Raw genomic sequence first — 15,245 nt, forward strand, 5'->3', positions numbered from 1 at the left:
CAGATGCATATATATGTATATATATACATAAATATATTACACTTTTCAGATCGTAATGGTACTGGCACCACTTCTGACGGAACCGACACTCACGAAGCGAAACATATTCTCCACAGGGGGAGTGGCTGAAGGAGTTATACGTTTCTCTTGGGAACAATTCGATTTTTCAAAAAGAGAAATCGTACAAACTGGGAAAACTGATTTATGGTTGCGTATAACGATGATATAAACTGTCGTCATACGATTGTATTGTAAGAATGTTGCTTTTTTCTTTTTCCGTCACATTTCGCCCACTTTGTTTTGAAGTATGGAATTAAGAGTTATTGCATTATTGCTTTTCCTATTTTGCATTCATCCTATTGAGAGCTATGCTTTGAAAAAAAAATCTGCATTTTTGTTCGGTTGTAAGTGGGTGGCCGGGAAAAGGGTGACGCCGCTACAGCTTAAAATTAATGACGTGATTAATTTTAGAGGTAAGTAAAGAAAGAAGAAATCAGAAAAATGCTAACAATGCAGCAGCAAGTGTGTCTATGCATGTAAAGTTATGTGTACCTACTAAATAAAACATTCACAAATATCCCATCTGCCTGCGACACATAATAAAATTGGCGTTTCTTTGTTGACAAAGCAGACAAGGAGGAGCTGAAAAGGGAGATTGTGACACATGCGAGGAGAATATCCTTAGATTTAAGTGACGAACAGGTAAAAATAGGGAAAAATAACAAAAAAAAAGAAGAGAAACAAGAGAAACAAGAAAATTGCTTGCGGCCTCGCAAAATGTGCAAGTCGAAAATGCGATGCGAACCTCTTACGTTTCATTTTTTCAGATAAATAATATAGGAGACAATTTATATGAGTTCTTTTCCTATTTGAAGTTGAAGGATATAACAATAGTAGACGAAAAAAATGGACAAAAAATGTCAAGAAGGAGGGTATATATGACAAACACGTGCGTGCAGATGTGTACACTCATGCACGTGTAGCTATGCATGTTTGGTTATGAAATTATGAGTAGGTATGTGCGCGCGTATTGGGAAAAATTTTTCCCGTGAAAAAATTCCATTCTCGTTTCACTTTTTTAAAGGGAATACGACGGGAACGAAGTAAACGAAGCGGGGAGACATTGCCACTGAGCTTGGGGGACAACAAATATGAAGAAGTAGGCAGAAGGGTTTTCACCTGCATTTAAAGCTCTCTCGGCATAGAACAAATTGGGGCATGAATATAAGTACATATGTATATGTATTACATGTGCGCAGTCTTCCTTCTAATTGTAACAACTAAATAATTTTTAACATGACTTTTATTTTTTTTTCCCCAGTTTCACTCAAAAAATATGAAAAAAGAAGGATATTATTATGTTGAGGATTCGAGCAGTTATTCCGATTAAGCAGCGCCATTTTTTTGATGGACACTTTGTTGATTTTTTTGTAAAATAGAAATGTAAAATTTGAAAAAAGTTCATATATTTGGAATACATGCTCGTGTACACTGCGGAAATGTTGAAGGCTCATTATTTCAAGTCTTGTACAAGAAACGCAATTTAAACACCCCCGTATTTTGTCCTATAACCGTCGATGAATTCAGTTCTGCATGCTTTCTTATTTTGGATCGTTTTGATTTAATCGCGTTTTTTTGATGTGAATCACCATGTTCGGTGCAATTGTGGCCAATGATATATAAACATAATCGATGCATTTTATAAAATATGTTGCAGATTTTGCTACTCCGTGTTTTGCTTTTAAGTGGAACTTTTCTTCTATGGGTTACTTTCCCCCTTCGGAAAATTTTTGGCAATTTCGTTTCTTCATTTGTGCGTCATCATTTCGTTTTGAAATACACAGAAAAAAAAAAGGAAGGAAAAGAGCTCGACGAGACATTATACATTATTTTTTTTCTAATAAATTTTAATTTAATTTTGCGTATGCGCTTGGATGTGTGGATTCCTGAGTCAGCGATCGTTTCTCCACCTTTTTCTTTCGCGCTCTGTAGAACTTTGCCTGTCTGTCTATTCATCTACTTCTCGCGGGCGTTTCCATCGTCGTCGCCTCTCATGCTCCCATTCCATTCGTCGCTGTTTTTCTTCTTTCCCACTTCGGCCACTGCTAAGGTCACTTCTACTACCACTGCTATATTCATTGGCACTGTTCTCTTGCCTGTTCTTTTTGGACTTTCTAAGCCTAGCAAGATGACGACCACTGGCACTGCCGCTTTCAATTCCGCTGTCACATCCGTTATCACGTTCGTTGTCACGTCTGCTGTCAAGTCCGCTGTCTGTTTCACTTCCGCCTTCAGTACACTCCCCTCTTCTTCTTTCTCGCTGCCGACGTGCGTCGGGAACTCTTTCCTTGGCTGATTCATCATTTCTCCCGCGCTCCCTCTTTCTCGCCTTTGTCATTGCCTTTTCCGATTCATCACTTCTCCCACGTTCCCTCTTTCTGGATTTTCTCATTTTCTTGTCCTCTTCCGATTCGGACTCTGCGTCTGAGTTGACCTGTGTTTCTTTCCTTTCCTTTTTATGTTTTTTTCTTTCTTTTCGTTTCTTTTCTCTTTTCCTTTCCCTTTTTTCCTTACTGTTTTCTTTCCTTCTTTTTTTCGCTCGTCTTTTTTCCTTTTTTTTTTCTTCTTTCCTTCTCTTTTTCCTGTTTTTCTCCTTCTCTCTTGATCGCACAACGTCCTCTTCACTTGACGAGCTCCTTCCTCTTCTGTGGCTTTGTCTAGTTATCGCATTCGCTTCGGGCATTTCCTTGGTGTGCTGCAACTGCAAGAGTCTCTTCTGTTCATCCATCATTTTCTTCTTTTGGAATTCCATTTTTTTAATAATAGTTAGTGGATCCTCTCTGATTTTATTCAAATGATCTATATTATTTTTTTGTTTTAGGATTTCCTTTTTGGCTTCTTCCTCTTCTTCGATTAACTTTTGCATATCAATTTTTTTCCCCAATAAATATTCTTCCTGTTCCTTAGCCTCCTTCTCTTCCTTCGTTTCGTACATCCATAGTATGTCTTCATCTATTAGATCATTAATGTTGTTCGCTTTTTTTTCTCGTTTTTGTTTCTTCTCCGTGTACAGTTGGCATATCTTGCCATATTCTTCCATGTCATTGTAAAGGTTTTCCATTGTGTTAAATGGCCTGTTGGTGAGCGGTGGTTGCGGTCGTTGCCGCGGTCGATTAAAATTGGTGTATCTCAGGTTGTCAGTCAGTTTTGTCGAAAAAATTACGACCAAGCACTTCTCAACGTGCTTTCTATTTCTGTGAAGTTCCCCTCATCATGCTCACTACCCATCTAGCATGTTTGGTAATTCACATTTGGCTACTCTAAAAAATGGTCCACTCGTTCTTTTTCCCCGGTCAGCTTTTTCACTTGTTTCTTCGGCACGAAAAATGGGTTATTTTGGGGGGTTGATATTGTTACGCGTTGGGAAACAGCGTAGGAGAGGAACAAAAACAAAACAAAGGCGCGATAAAACGGACAGGGAAAACAAAAGTATGTGAATGCCAAAGAAAAGCTATTGCCGTACTTTGGCGTAAAAGTAAGATTGGGCGATTATGGCTGCATTGCCATTTTGGTGAGGTGACATGGTGCCCTAAGCAAAAACGTCGAATGATGAGGTTTCCTACAGATACAGAAATGGTGCATTTTCCGCGTTCTCAATTTTGTATTTTCTCCATCTTTTGAATTTTCATGAAGTTTCTCGGGGGGAACAACAAAGGGAAATTTTCTTATCTCCCTTGCCAAGTGCCAAATTACGAGTAGTGTGGCACAGGGGCAAATGGGTAAATGAGAATACAAAAACGCAATGGTAGAAGATATTATTGTTAGGAAAAAATACAGACGGGGAGTAAAAAAGGCATTGAGAAATTTTTTTGGACCAACTTAGCTTTGTGGCGCAATTTTCTCTGAGCGCAGGGTGGAAGGAATGTAGTTAATGTAGCCTTTTTTTTCCACAGTCATTTCCTATGTGCAATGTACGGTTTTTAATGTACAGCGCTAATGCGAGCTTGCGGGGGAGGAAGTGAAATGACGAGTATATGTCGATTTCTCCCATGATTTTTCTTGTGGGTAGCTTTTCCCCCAGTTGCTTCAACGCGAGCACATCTGTAACGTGCCCCCTTTAATCGGCATTCCAAGTGCTTCCCCCGCAGTTCGTACATTTTGTGTAAAACTATCCCTTTTGGAAATACGAAAAGGAAAAAGAAAGCAATAGGAAAATAAAAGAAAACGCCACTTCAAAGTATCGATGAAGATGCTTAAAGAGGACATTGAATTGTAAAATCAGTCCCCCACAGTATATCCCCCCTGACGTCGCAGCAGAATGACATTCCCTTTATCTAGGTACCTTGCAGTTGCATTGAGTGGTTACTACTGTATAAACAGAAAGAGAAGTGTCTGTTATTGCGGAAATGGGAAGATAGAAGAAAAAGTATTCCTTTTTGGCGATAAGCGATCGTTGATGAAAGGAACGAAACAAGATGGAGAGGCACCTTTTTTTTCAAAAACTAACATAAAGGTGAAAAAGATAACATTTGGTAATTGCATAGGTAGCTGTATAACCGATAATGATGACATTTACATATGGGGATCATATGAAGATGATGAACACAAGGGACTGGTCTATACCACTCCAATGAAACTAAGCACAGATGAAGGAATTACCGACATACAATTTTCGAATAATGATATATACCTTCTGAGCGAAAAAGGGGAATTAAAAATTGTTAGAAATTATAAGAATTGTTTAAAGAGAAACGAATTCCTAATTGAAGATTTTTATAAATGTAAAAATAGTCTTTTTTCTCAGAGCGAACGAATAATCAAGTTAAGTGTGAATAAATATCACCTAGCTTTTGTCACAAATAAGGGAAATGTGTATTGCTCAGGAAATAATTTGTATGGACAGTGTGCAAAGGAGCCATCATTTAGGAATAATTTCAATATAAATTACAATTTCGAATTTGCCAACAAATTGAATGGTACGTTATATATGTTTAGTAAAAATAGCGTCAGGGGGGTTGTTCACAATGAGAGAAGAGACCCAAGTGAAGATGCCCAAGCGGAAAATATCCCCAATGGGTACTCCTTCAGGGTTCAGGATAAAGGAATGGCCATTCCTACCAAGAGTACCGATTGCCTTGATGGAATTACTTCTAGCCCACCAGATGGGAAGATTAAGAGAGGGGATACAGCTTTGTGTGGTACCGACGATGTGGACAAAAATGGCAAAGAGTTAAACGATAGTAGTAGTCTCTTGACATACACCAATATTCGTGGACAAAGGAAAGAACGATCCCAAGATGGAAAACGATTGAGTCATTTAATCACGAATGATCAGAGCTACAACTGCGATAAAAATAATTATGTACATCTTAATAAAGTACCATTTGAGGGAAAAACAAAAATTGTTGATGTGTCCTGTGGACTAAACCATACATTATGTCTGGACGATGAAAATAATATTTACAGTTTCGGAGACGATAGTAAAATCCAACTAGGGTTGGGAGAGAGCAGAACAAATCAGAATTCCCTGTCAGGAACCAGCTGGAAAGATCAGTTAAGACTTGGCTATTCCACTGTAACAAAGAATTTGGCAAATTATTCTTTTTATGATAGACATATACAAAGTAGTCCACAGAAGGTACTAAAAAGAATGAATGACAACGAAATGGTTGATGAGATTTACAGAATTAATGCAGGGTCGAATTTCTCCATGATATATTCAAATGACAAATTTGGAAAGCAATTGTTTTGTTTCGGAGATAATATGTATTTTCAGTGTGGACGACATATGGGCAAACATCAGCAGACATTATCTACTGTAAAGCTTCCTAACAACAAAATAAAAGATTTTTCCTGTGGCGATAAGCATTGTTTGCTAATTCTGAATGATAAGCTGTACGGTTGGGGGTATAACAACAAGCATCAAATAACTCCCTATAAGAATAAAGGAATAATTAACTATCCGGTACATATCTTTTCGGAAAAGTATTATCCTAATAATTTTGACATTAAGTATATGAATGCCAGCTACAACAATTCGGCTGTTGTTATTACACAGCGTCTAAAGCCGAGTTAGGGGGGACGCACACCACTACATATACGACCAGTGGCAGCGTGTGCAGGCCTTTTTAATGTTGCCATTGTGTTGGTTCCTTTTTCAATGCGTTTTATTTTTATTACTCATGCGTTCTTTTAACGGGATTGGATCCCATTTGGGAATGTTTTTTAAATCAACGCAATTCTCCCCAAGTGGGGCATAAGTTTGATATGGAAAAATTTGCTAACAATTTCGCGCCACGTATTGTCGCAGCTGCAAGAAGCATGAATTCTGGCAACATACTAGGGGATTCGTTTTTTTATATATTAGGAAAAGAAAAAAAAAGCAACCGTAGATGTTTTTAAATTTACATATTGGCGCTCAACCAGGAGTTGTAAAATAAATAAAACTGCTCTCCTGTGAGTTGGAAATTTTCATGAACAACAGGATTGCGTGCTTCCATTATGCAAATGGATTTATTTTGGCTAAACATACCCTGAATTTGGTGGGATGGTGCGAAATGGGAAAGATGCCCGCAGTTGCAAAACAGATGAATGTTATATTGTTATGAATATTTATAATTTTAAGGTAAAGATAGCAAAACGATTACTAACCATTACCTTTTCCCTGCTGTGGTGAAAAAAAGTATTATTAAAAAGTTCGGTACCGGCTGGGATCGAACCAACGACCTTGCGGTTAACAGCCGCACGCTCTAACCAACTGAGCTACGGAACCTTAATATGAATAAGTAAAAATCTAACTCATTTAATAATATCTGAGGGAGTATTTTAAAGTCCCTAATTTCTGAATAGCGCGATAATGTTTATATATTGCATTGGATTTAAAAAGCGATCTTGTAACAAGCTGAGGGCGACCATATTTGCAAATTTTTAAAATGTTCAATTTGTATATATGATCATGTGACAAAGGCGCGAAATGTGAAAAATCAAGTGTATAAGAAGAAAAAAAAGAAATAAATATATAAACAGTAAAAAATCTTACATTATAACTATAAGTATATATATGAAAAACTAATGCCACTTTTTTCCCCTTGAAAAAATCGCGCGCGCAATATTTGAGAGACTTTTCACGTCCAACATGGAAATGTTTAGAAATCCTTTTCCCCCTTTCGAATGGACGAATTTTAAGCATTTCGCCCACAGTGAAAAAAAGGGAGAGCTAAACGAAAGTCAAAAAACACATTTTAAGGAAATTTTTATCATTAATTTTAAGCAGATCGAATTATTACTTTAAAAATATACAACCTTCAGGTGAGGAATTTTAAAATTGCTGCAACCAAATTGTAATGCAATTCCATGCGTTGGATTCTGCATATTTAAAGTTTCAGTTTATTATGTATTCGTGCAGAAATACTAGTATTACAAATTATTTTGAGGAAACGATATATGACAAAGAAAAAGAAAAAAATATGGTACATGAACAAATAAGATTGATATTATGTATACACAAAAAACAAAGCTGTCTTTTTGAAGTTTTTCTTTTTTTTTTGAGACACGCATTAATGTTTATCATTCGGATGTTATTTTTATTTTTGGGGACACTTCATTTTTTGTAGCTTCTATTTTTGATCCGCTCGGTCAAGAATTTGGTCCCTTTTTCCCCATTTTTCTCGATGATTTCGTTAGATAACTTCATTTTGTCTTCTATATATTTTGCAACTGTTGCATTGTTTTTAATGTTTCCTCTTATATGAGTAAATAAATCCATGTGGTCGAAATGGTCGGTATCCTTTATTTAACTGAGGAGTTCATTATTGCATTTTGAGCAGCACCTATATCAGTACTTATCTCGTATTCCATACTTCCACGCCAGGTCCATAAAGTGCTTCAACAACTCTTCGATCATGCCATTATAGTTTTTTCCTTGCAAATTGTACACATAGTCGAATACAATATATGCGTTTCATTGTGTTATATATTCCCCGTAAGATTCAAGATGTCTCTTGATCTCTTCTTCTATTACATGTTTGGAGAGTTTAGAAACATGACAATGGAAGGGTAAGTTCTGAACCCTTTCATGCATATATACCGGAGAACGTTCAGAGATATTTGTATTGGAACTAGTAATGGAGATTTTCTTGTTATGTGGAGCCAATTTTAATAGAGGAGCGCACGAGCAATTATCTGGTTCCGGTTCAATGGTTTATTGATATTGACTTGATCTGTAAATAGGGCGAGGATATTTTTTTTGTGCGTGCGTGTGGGGGTATTTACATCTGAGTATGTACATCCTTATCTATATGTGTGAGTGTATTGTTCATGCGTGTTAGGAGGTACAGAGGTTAGGCAGAAGAATTTCCAAGGAGAAATGCAAAGTGTCAGAGGATCTTTCGGCAAAGAATTTATGCAATTTGTTCCTTACCTGAGAAAAGTTAAAAGATGAGAAACCAAACAAGGAAAGAGAAAAACACAGAAGGAACAACTCTTTCAGATTCCTTTTTTCCCAGCCTTCCATTCCTTTCCAAAAGGGGAATGCACGAAGCTCGGGGGTCCTTTGAGATTCATTTTCTAACAAGTTGGCATCAACGTTATAGGTGTATATATATCTGCAAATTTTACCTCTACTTATGGAATATTTATATTTTTCTATATTTTAAGAGAAATGAAGAAAAAAAAATTTCTAGTAAGAGGATTAAAGAAATATGCTCTAAAACAGAACCAAGACAAATCCATAGGAAAAAAGAAAATTGTCCTATCCTTAGGAGCGACAAGATGGAGCTGTTCTAAGCACAAGAAAGAATGTTCTAATGAAGAACAAAAAGGGATTTTGAAATCGAAAAAAAAGAACTTGTTTCAATGGTGAAGGAAATCAGAGAAGCAACAAATAGCAAATGAAAACCAACAAATAAGAAACGACAAATAGGAGAAACAAATAAAAAATAACAAGGAAGAAATAAGAAGTAACAAATAGAAAAACTTGTTCTAATATAAGGAAGAACAACAAAATTATGGTAAGACAGAAGCAGATGTTTATAAAAATGAAATAGTTCTCCCCCCAAAAAAAGTTCACCATATATTTATATTTCAATAGACAAGCTTAGGCCGCAAATCTTCTTTATTTTTTTTTCTTTTAATTGGAAATTAGTAGATATGTTTCAGATAATCTGAGAGAAGGAAAGCGCAAAATCAATATAGTTTTAATTGGAAAGTAATTAGAGATGGGAACAGGAGAGAGCCGCGTAAGAATATATATGAGAGTTGCCAAATAGTTAAGGTTGTAGGAAATCTAAGAAATTGTTCAAATGAAAAAAATATCTTTGGGGAAGATTCATTAAAATGTGAGCCAAAATGTGAGCAAGGATGTGAGCCACTATGTGACCCAATATGTCAACCAGTATGTAAACCAATATGTGAACCAATATGTGAACCAATATGTGAACCAATGCGTGAACTCCTATTTTGTATTAAACACTAACAATATTGATAAGGATGCGTCTTTTTGAGAGAGGTACGTGAAGGACGAATTTCTTAACATCTTTTAAAAATGCATAGAAGATTTACTTGTCCTGTTGAGGTAGTTCCTAAACTGGATGCGATCTATTTGTGGTTGAGAGCAAGTGCATTTCTTCATTACACAAGTGTAATGTGGAAGTATCTTATAATTGAGAGGGGGCGGGATTGAATGAACAAACTCTTTGTCTTTTTTTTTATAACATTGCTATGATACTTATTATGGCTATGTCGTGTTCCGCCTTGTGTGTAAATCGTGGGTAAAATCAATTTCAGGAATAAAGGGAGGTGAAGACAATACCATATTCGTCAAATTGATGTGTTAACATGCTAAGAGTGTATGACTGGGCTATGCTCCTAAAGAATAAGGAGCATACAATACTGCTTTAAATGGAGTAGGGAGAATGACTTGAATGTACCCATGCCTACCCAGAGGAATGTCTGACTTGGCGAGCATTGATTTTTATATGATCGAGAGAGTTCGTCCCTCTGTAGAAGGAAGGGTTCATTCTTTATAAGTATATGTGCCCCCCATGAATAGTTCCTGAAAAGCGACAGAGTGGTACCAACTCCACGAAAAAAGTAGCATAGTTTAAAATTCAATTTTTAGTATTCTTACTGTAACCCTTTAAGGAAATATATACAAATGAAAAAGAGGTAATATGAACATGCATGTTCTGAGCCTAACTAATTCTATTGATTAGACTTTTATTTTTTTTAACGTAAAAGAGGCACAAACATAAAGTGAACAATTGGGTACGATCCAAGTGTCTTTATACTTTTTTACAACAAAAGTATTACATTTCGTAGAAGGCAATGAAGGAAATGTACATGCCGCTGCCCCATAGTTCAAGCAGAAGAATAAAAGGTATACGTACGTGTACACTATTCTAACAAGGTTCTAATTATTTATTGAAATGAGTGTTGTTTTTGTTCAAATTCATTTATGTTCTATAATTTTTGCTTCTTTTCTTTTTAGTAACATTCATATAAGACAAACAAATAAGTGTACTGTTTATGCTAAGTTGATTAATGTTATTCTCCATTTAGCTTGACAAAGCGCTCCTTAGAATATATATCTTTAAATTCATAGCACACACAGGGACGAAATAGTAAAGGAGTATTAAACCTCTTTTACATAAAACACTGTATATCCAGTTCATAATAACTGTCAGAATGTACACATTTCTTTTTTTTCTGACAGTGTCTATATTTTTGTATATAGGGAACAGCCAAATTTAAAATCATATTTTCTAAAAATACATGATTGGGGGTTTTTATTATGCATCTCGATATTTGTGACTAATAAAATAATTTATCTTATGAAAAAGAATAACCGCGCCCAATAGTCCACAGAAGACACATTTTTTCTTTAAAGGTTGTATATAGAATGGGCATATCAATAGGAATGTCAAATATTTAATTAAAAAATGCCTATGTCTGAAGTTCTAAACTAAGGAATGCCAGAAGATCTTAAATTGGATTAACACATGCTGACTAGGTATGTTAGGGGGTAAGAAATTAAGAAAAAAAAAAAGGAAGAAACTCCCTTTATATTTTTACATATATTTGACATATGTAACTGCATTAGAAGTTTACAATAAAATCTGCTGAAATCAAGAATTCAGTAATAATATGAAGCAGTATCTAATTAATACATGTATAAAAGTGTTTTAATATGATAGAAGAGTCCTATGTTTAATTATTTAATTGGGTAACTTCTTAGGGTATAATATTCTTGCAATATATTATTCACTAAAAAGAACTCCATTAAATTTATGATTTTACTGAGGATATATTTAAATCTCTAGGGAGGAAGAAAAAAAAAAATACTCATATATAATATTATATATTCTTATCTATTATATTTTCAGTATGTACGCTATAAAGTATGAGAGATTATGATACCAAATATATCAATGCCGCTACAGCACTCGTAAGAAGAACAGCTCGTGGTGCCAAATGTACAAGCAAAATGGCTATTAATGTACTCAGTGGTGTAAATAGAAGAAAGTAATCATAAATTAATTCACTATTCCAATTATAATTTGTAATATATAAAATAATTTTGTCCATGAGCTCCAAATATTTCTGCTTAAACATACCCATATCTTCATCCATATCATCAGGTGTCGTTAGCTCTCTATCGTCAATGTCTATATCCAAATCAAGATACTCATGAAGATCATCTGGTTCTTCATAAAGTTCAATTTCAATAAAAGTTTCAAGTTCATCATATTCTTCCACGTCCTCGACGTTGTCAACTTCATCATACTCATATGATCTTTCCTCTACTAAATTAGTCGTTGACACATTTTGTTTTCCATTAGAAGCATAATTGTGTTCTCCTATGGATTCAGGATTCTTTAATTTAATGATTTTGTCCTTGGTGTTAAGTCGTGGATAATAATTTAAAAACACATTATAATAAGATATCAATTCTCGTATGTGTTCTTCCCTTTGGTCATCTTCCATATCCTCTAAGGAATATAGACTTGACTGACCTCCCCTATAGTAACTATCATACTCGGTTAGAACTCTAAACTTCTCACCACCGCGGACGCTGAGATCGCAATGTTCTTCATCATATGAATTATTACATGAACTCTACAAAATTAGGAAAGGTTAAGAATGAGCAGAGAAATCGGTCACGCAGTTAGTAAGACGATATTCACTCTGCGCAGAAACGCGTATATTCCGAGTAAACTATTTTAACAGTCTTTAGATAATCCTTCTAATATTACATCAGTGCAGTTTGAAAAATTCCAGAGAAGAAAAATAAATATTAGCAGTTTAAAATACAGGAAGGACATATTCGTTCTATCTATTCGGGGGAATTTATCAATAATTCCCATGCTCCGGATGGGTAAATTGTTTTCAAGCATTCTTATATTTTTTCTTATATATATAGTTAACTATAAAGCAGTATATGTAAACTCATGTTCTTTTTATTGGCTCCTATTTTCTAAATTAAGAGCAGCGTGGAACACTAAAAACGAATTTAGAAAATTTGAAACATAATTAGAAACACAAAATTAAAGGGAACGATGAAGAGTAAGGGTTCAAGGAGAAAATATTAATACAAAATATTGAACAAGGAAAAGTTATAAGATTACTCCTTCTCAATACAAAAAAGGAATGACAAAATTCCTGAATATTCTTCACGTGGAAGTTATAAATTAGAGTATTTAAAAAAAAAAATGCAAAAAAAAAAAAATCAGTGAACGCGGCTATAGTAGTACAGTCGGAATAATTATTCTTCGTATTAGGCAGGGGCGCAGGAAGAAAAAAGAATAATGCTTTTACACTTAATAAAAGCACAAACCGCTAGATTTACTTAAGGGTTTCATAAAATATATATGAATTATCTTTAACAGTAAAGTTATACGAGTATTATACCATAAAAATATTTCAGGGATAATTTTTTTACGTATTAATAAATCCATGAATATTAGAATTAACATTTGTATTATTTATGCTTAAATGGGGCTCTTGGGAACTGCGCAATAAGGACTTCACAGGATAAGTTATTTCTTTATAATCCCTAAAACCAAAAATATTTCGGCTCCTTAGTAGGCTTCGTAAAGAGGTAAAGAAAAAGAAGCTTACAAGGTTTGGTAAATTCCTATGAATTCATCGTAATAATTTAATTTGTTACGTTCCATTGATATATTTTAATTTAAGCAATAAGGACGTGTAACCATACGTTGCAATGAAAATCGCGCGTTTCCGTATATAATATCTAATTTTCACCTTTTCGGTGCCTCAAGTGATTTGATAAATATTTGCGCAATTGAAAGACTATATTTTAAAAAGTAAAAATAAGTACGCAGCAAATAAGAGGCAGATAGGAAAAAGAAAGAAACACAAATCTATCTGATAAAAAGGTTCATATTAATTATAACCAATACAGCTACCCTAATGTTATAATGAGAACTTCTTAACTCTGTGATGAATTATGTATAATAAGAAGTTCCTATATTAAAACAGTGTTAATGAAGAATTCGACCATTATGGAACTTTCGAAATAGAATGAGAAGTTAAGGTTCCTAGGGACGCCGTTGTAAATGAAAATTCGTACGCTACATACGGATGCAAATAAATGTGAAGCGCGCATCGCATTCAGTAAAGTTGATACGTGTCGGAATTTATTTTGACGCTTATATAATACAAATCCATCACTTCTTTCAGAACAGGAGGTTAATATATATTTAGCTGATATCATGTAATAATATACATATCCATGTTTATGCTACTGAGAAGCACTTCCTCAATTAACACACACTTCTATTTCCTACAGTCTGCTATAATAATACCCATGAATAATTAGAGCAATGGAGAGGGTACTTAACACCTCTGATCTTCATAAGAGATGCAAACGAGAGGGGAACATTTTTTAAATGATTACTTCCTCCTTAAATTTCCTTGACAACCAACAGGACATACATATGAAGGTAGTCATATTTCGGTTCCAAGTAGACACTGTGCATATGTCGACATTATTATGTTCCCTTAAGAGTCTTAACAGGATAGATTCTCTAAAGATTCGGAATAAATGCAGTGAGGCGCAAATAAAAGCTCAAGGAATTCATATATACGGAATATTATGTTAATTTCTTAAGTACGGAGGTGTAATAAATGCCAAAATTACGATAAACGCCTAATGACAGAAGTGTAGAACTAACCGTTGTGTTTATACGAGATGAGCCCTTCCTAATGCAAGGTCAAGTATCGTATATATCATTTTGGTTTCTTCTTTCTTCATCGTGTGGAGGATCGAAGCTGCCATATATTTCTTCTCTTTATATATGTGTGCATTATATGATTCTTTTTTTTTCTTAACAGGAAATGCCAATGTGATCGTTTTGTATGTGATTTAGGGTTTTCTCTGAAGTGTAATTATACTTCAGTTTAAGTTAAAAGTAATTAAAGTGCACAATAATATATAAGAAATGTGGTAGCACAAAATAATAGGAAAATAGTTTAGTGAATATTATATTATTTGAAATGAGCTGAAGCGATTAGTATTTTGAGAAGATGTCACATACTTTTAAATTATATCGCCTTGGCAACTGTGGGATAGTGCAGATTATTTGTCTGTGGAAGAGAAATTATATGTACACCAACAATTCATTGTTTCATTTGGGGTATAATTATAGATGCTGTAGTAAAAAAAAATGAGTTCATCTTTTGCATACTTGAACGACGAAATTTTCTAATTATGCGTCTATTTCCTTATCATGTATAAAAGTTAGGGAAAGCTTCTGTGAAAGATGCAATTTGTGAAATTGTATGATAAATTCTGAGAATCCTGACAAAGGTAATAGACTAGTCAGGGGGAAATTGTTGTTATGTAAGAATAGCAATTATAGACTTCATAGATATACATAAATGTTAATACAGATAGAATATTTTTCCAACTGCCCCATAATGAATAACAATAGATAGAAGAGCAGATAGAAATAATTACTGTGTGAACAGTTAATGCACTACATTATATCGCGCTAAGTTTCATTATATTTTACTATTGTGAATAATTTTAAGGAATTAATTCAAATGTTATGTTAACGGGGCGTTATCGGATACCTACACTGACAGTTGCGAATGTGTATATTAAGGAAGGAAATTAAAAAATCAGATTATAAAGAAGGGGAAAAGGAAATGCAATTTCTGAACTATTCTGCAATTTCTCCCCGTAGATAATGGTATGAAACTTCATGGTCAAAGAGGAATTACTA

At 34.5% G+C, this 15,245-nt stretch overlaps 5 protein-coding genes and 1 non-coding gene across 6 annotated transcripts; 3 read left to right on the top strand and 3 right to left on the bottom strand.

Moving 5' to 3' along the window:
• Nucleotides 1-307: 307 nt before the first annotated feature.
• Nucleotides 308-1,390, top strand: C922_04792 (hypothetical protein; the record flags this gene model as incomplete). The annotated part of the gene is made up of 5 exons (XM_008820371.1): nt 308-473; nt 629-702; nt 828-932; nt 1,085-1,159; nt 1,322-1,390. The coding sequence occupies 5 exons, from the start codon at nt 308-310 to the stop codon at nt 1,388-1,390; spliced, it is 489 nt and encodes a 162-aa protein (XP_008818593.1).
• Nucleotides 1,391-2,008: 618 nt separating this feature from the next.
• Nucleotides 2,009-3,121, bottom strand: C922_04793 (hypothetical protein; the record flags this gene model as incomplete). The annotated part of the gene is made up of 1 exon (XM_008820372.1): nt 2,009-3,121. The coding sequence occupies one exon, from the start codon at nt 3,119-3,121 to the stop codon at nt 2,009-2,011; it is 1,113 nt and encodes a 370-aa protein (XP_008818594.1).
• Nucleotides 3,122-4,318: 1,197 nt separating this feature from the next.
• C922_04794 (hypothetical protein) lies at nt 4,319-6,076 on the top strand (the record flags this gene model as incomplete). The annotated part of the gene is made up of 1 exon (XM_008820373.1): nt 4,319-6,076. One exon carries the CDS (start codon nt 4,319-4,321, stop codon nt 6,074-6,076), a length of 1,758 nt encoding a protein of 585 aa, XP_008818595.1.
• A 622-nt stretch (nt 6,077-6,698) lies between these two features.
• C922_04795 lies at nt 6,699-6,772 on the bottom strand. Its single transcript has one exon. It is a non-coding gene; the product is annotated as a tRNA-Asn (tRNA).
• A 1,887-nt stretch (nt 6,773-8,659) lies between these two features.
• Nucleotides 8,660-8,860, top strand: C922_04796 (hypothetical protein; the record flags this gene model as incomplete). The annotated part of the gene is made up of 1 exon (XM_008820374.1): nt 8,660-8,860. The coding sequence occupies one exon, from the start codon at nt 8,660-8,662 to the stop codon at nt 8,858-8,860; it is 201 nt and encodes a 66-aa protein (XP_008818596.1).
• A 2,349-nt stretch (nt 8,861-11,209) lies between these two features.
• On the bottom strand, nt 11,210-12,392 carry C922_04797 (hypothetical protein; the record flags this gene model as incomplete). Its single annotated transcript, XM_008820375.1, has 3 exons — nt 11,210-11,314; nt 11,476-12,114; nt 12,252-12,392. 3 exons carry the CDS (start codon nt 12,390-12,392, stop codon nt 11,210-11,212), a joined length of 885 nt encoding a protein of 294 aa, XP_008818597.1.
• Nucleotides 12,393-15,245: the final 2,853 nt, after the last annotated feature.

This window comes from Plasmodium inui, assembly GCF_000524495.1.
Source record: "Plasmodium inui San Antonio 1 unplaced genomic scaffold supercont1.29, whole genome shotgun sequence".
NCBI lineage: Eukaryota > Apicomplexa > Aconoidasida > Haemosporida > Plasmodiidae > Plasmodium > Plasmodium inui.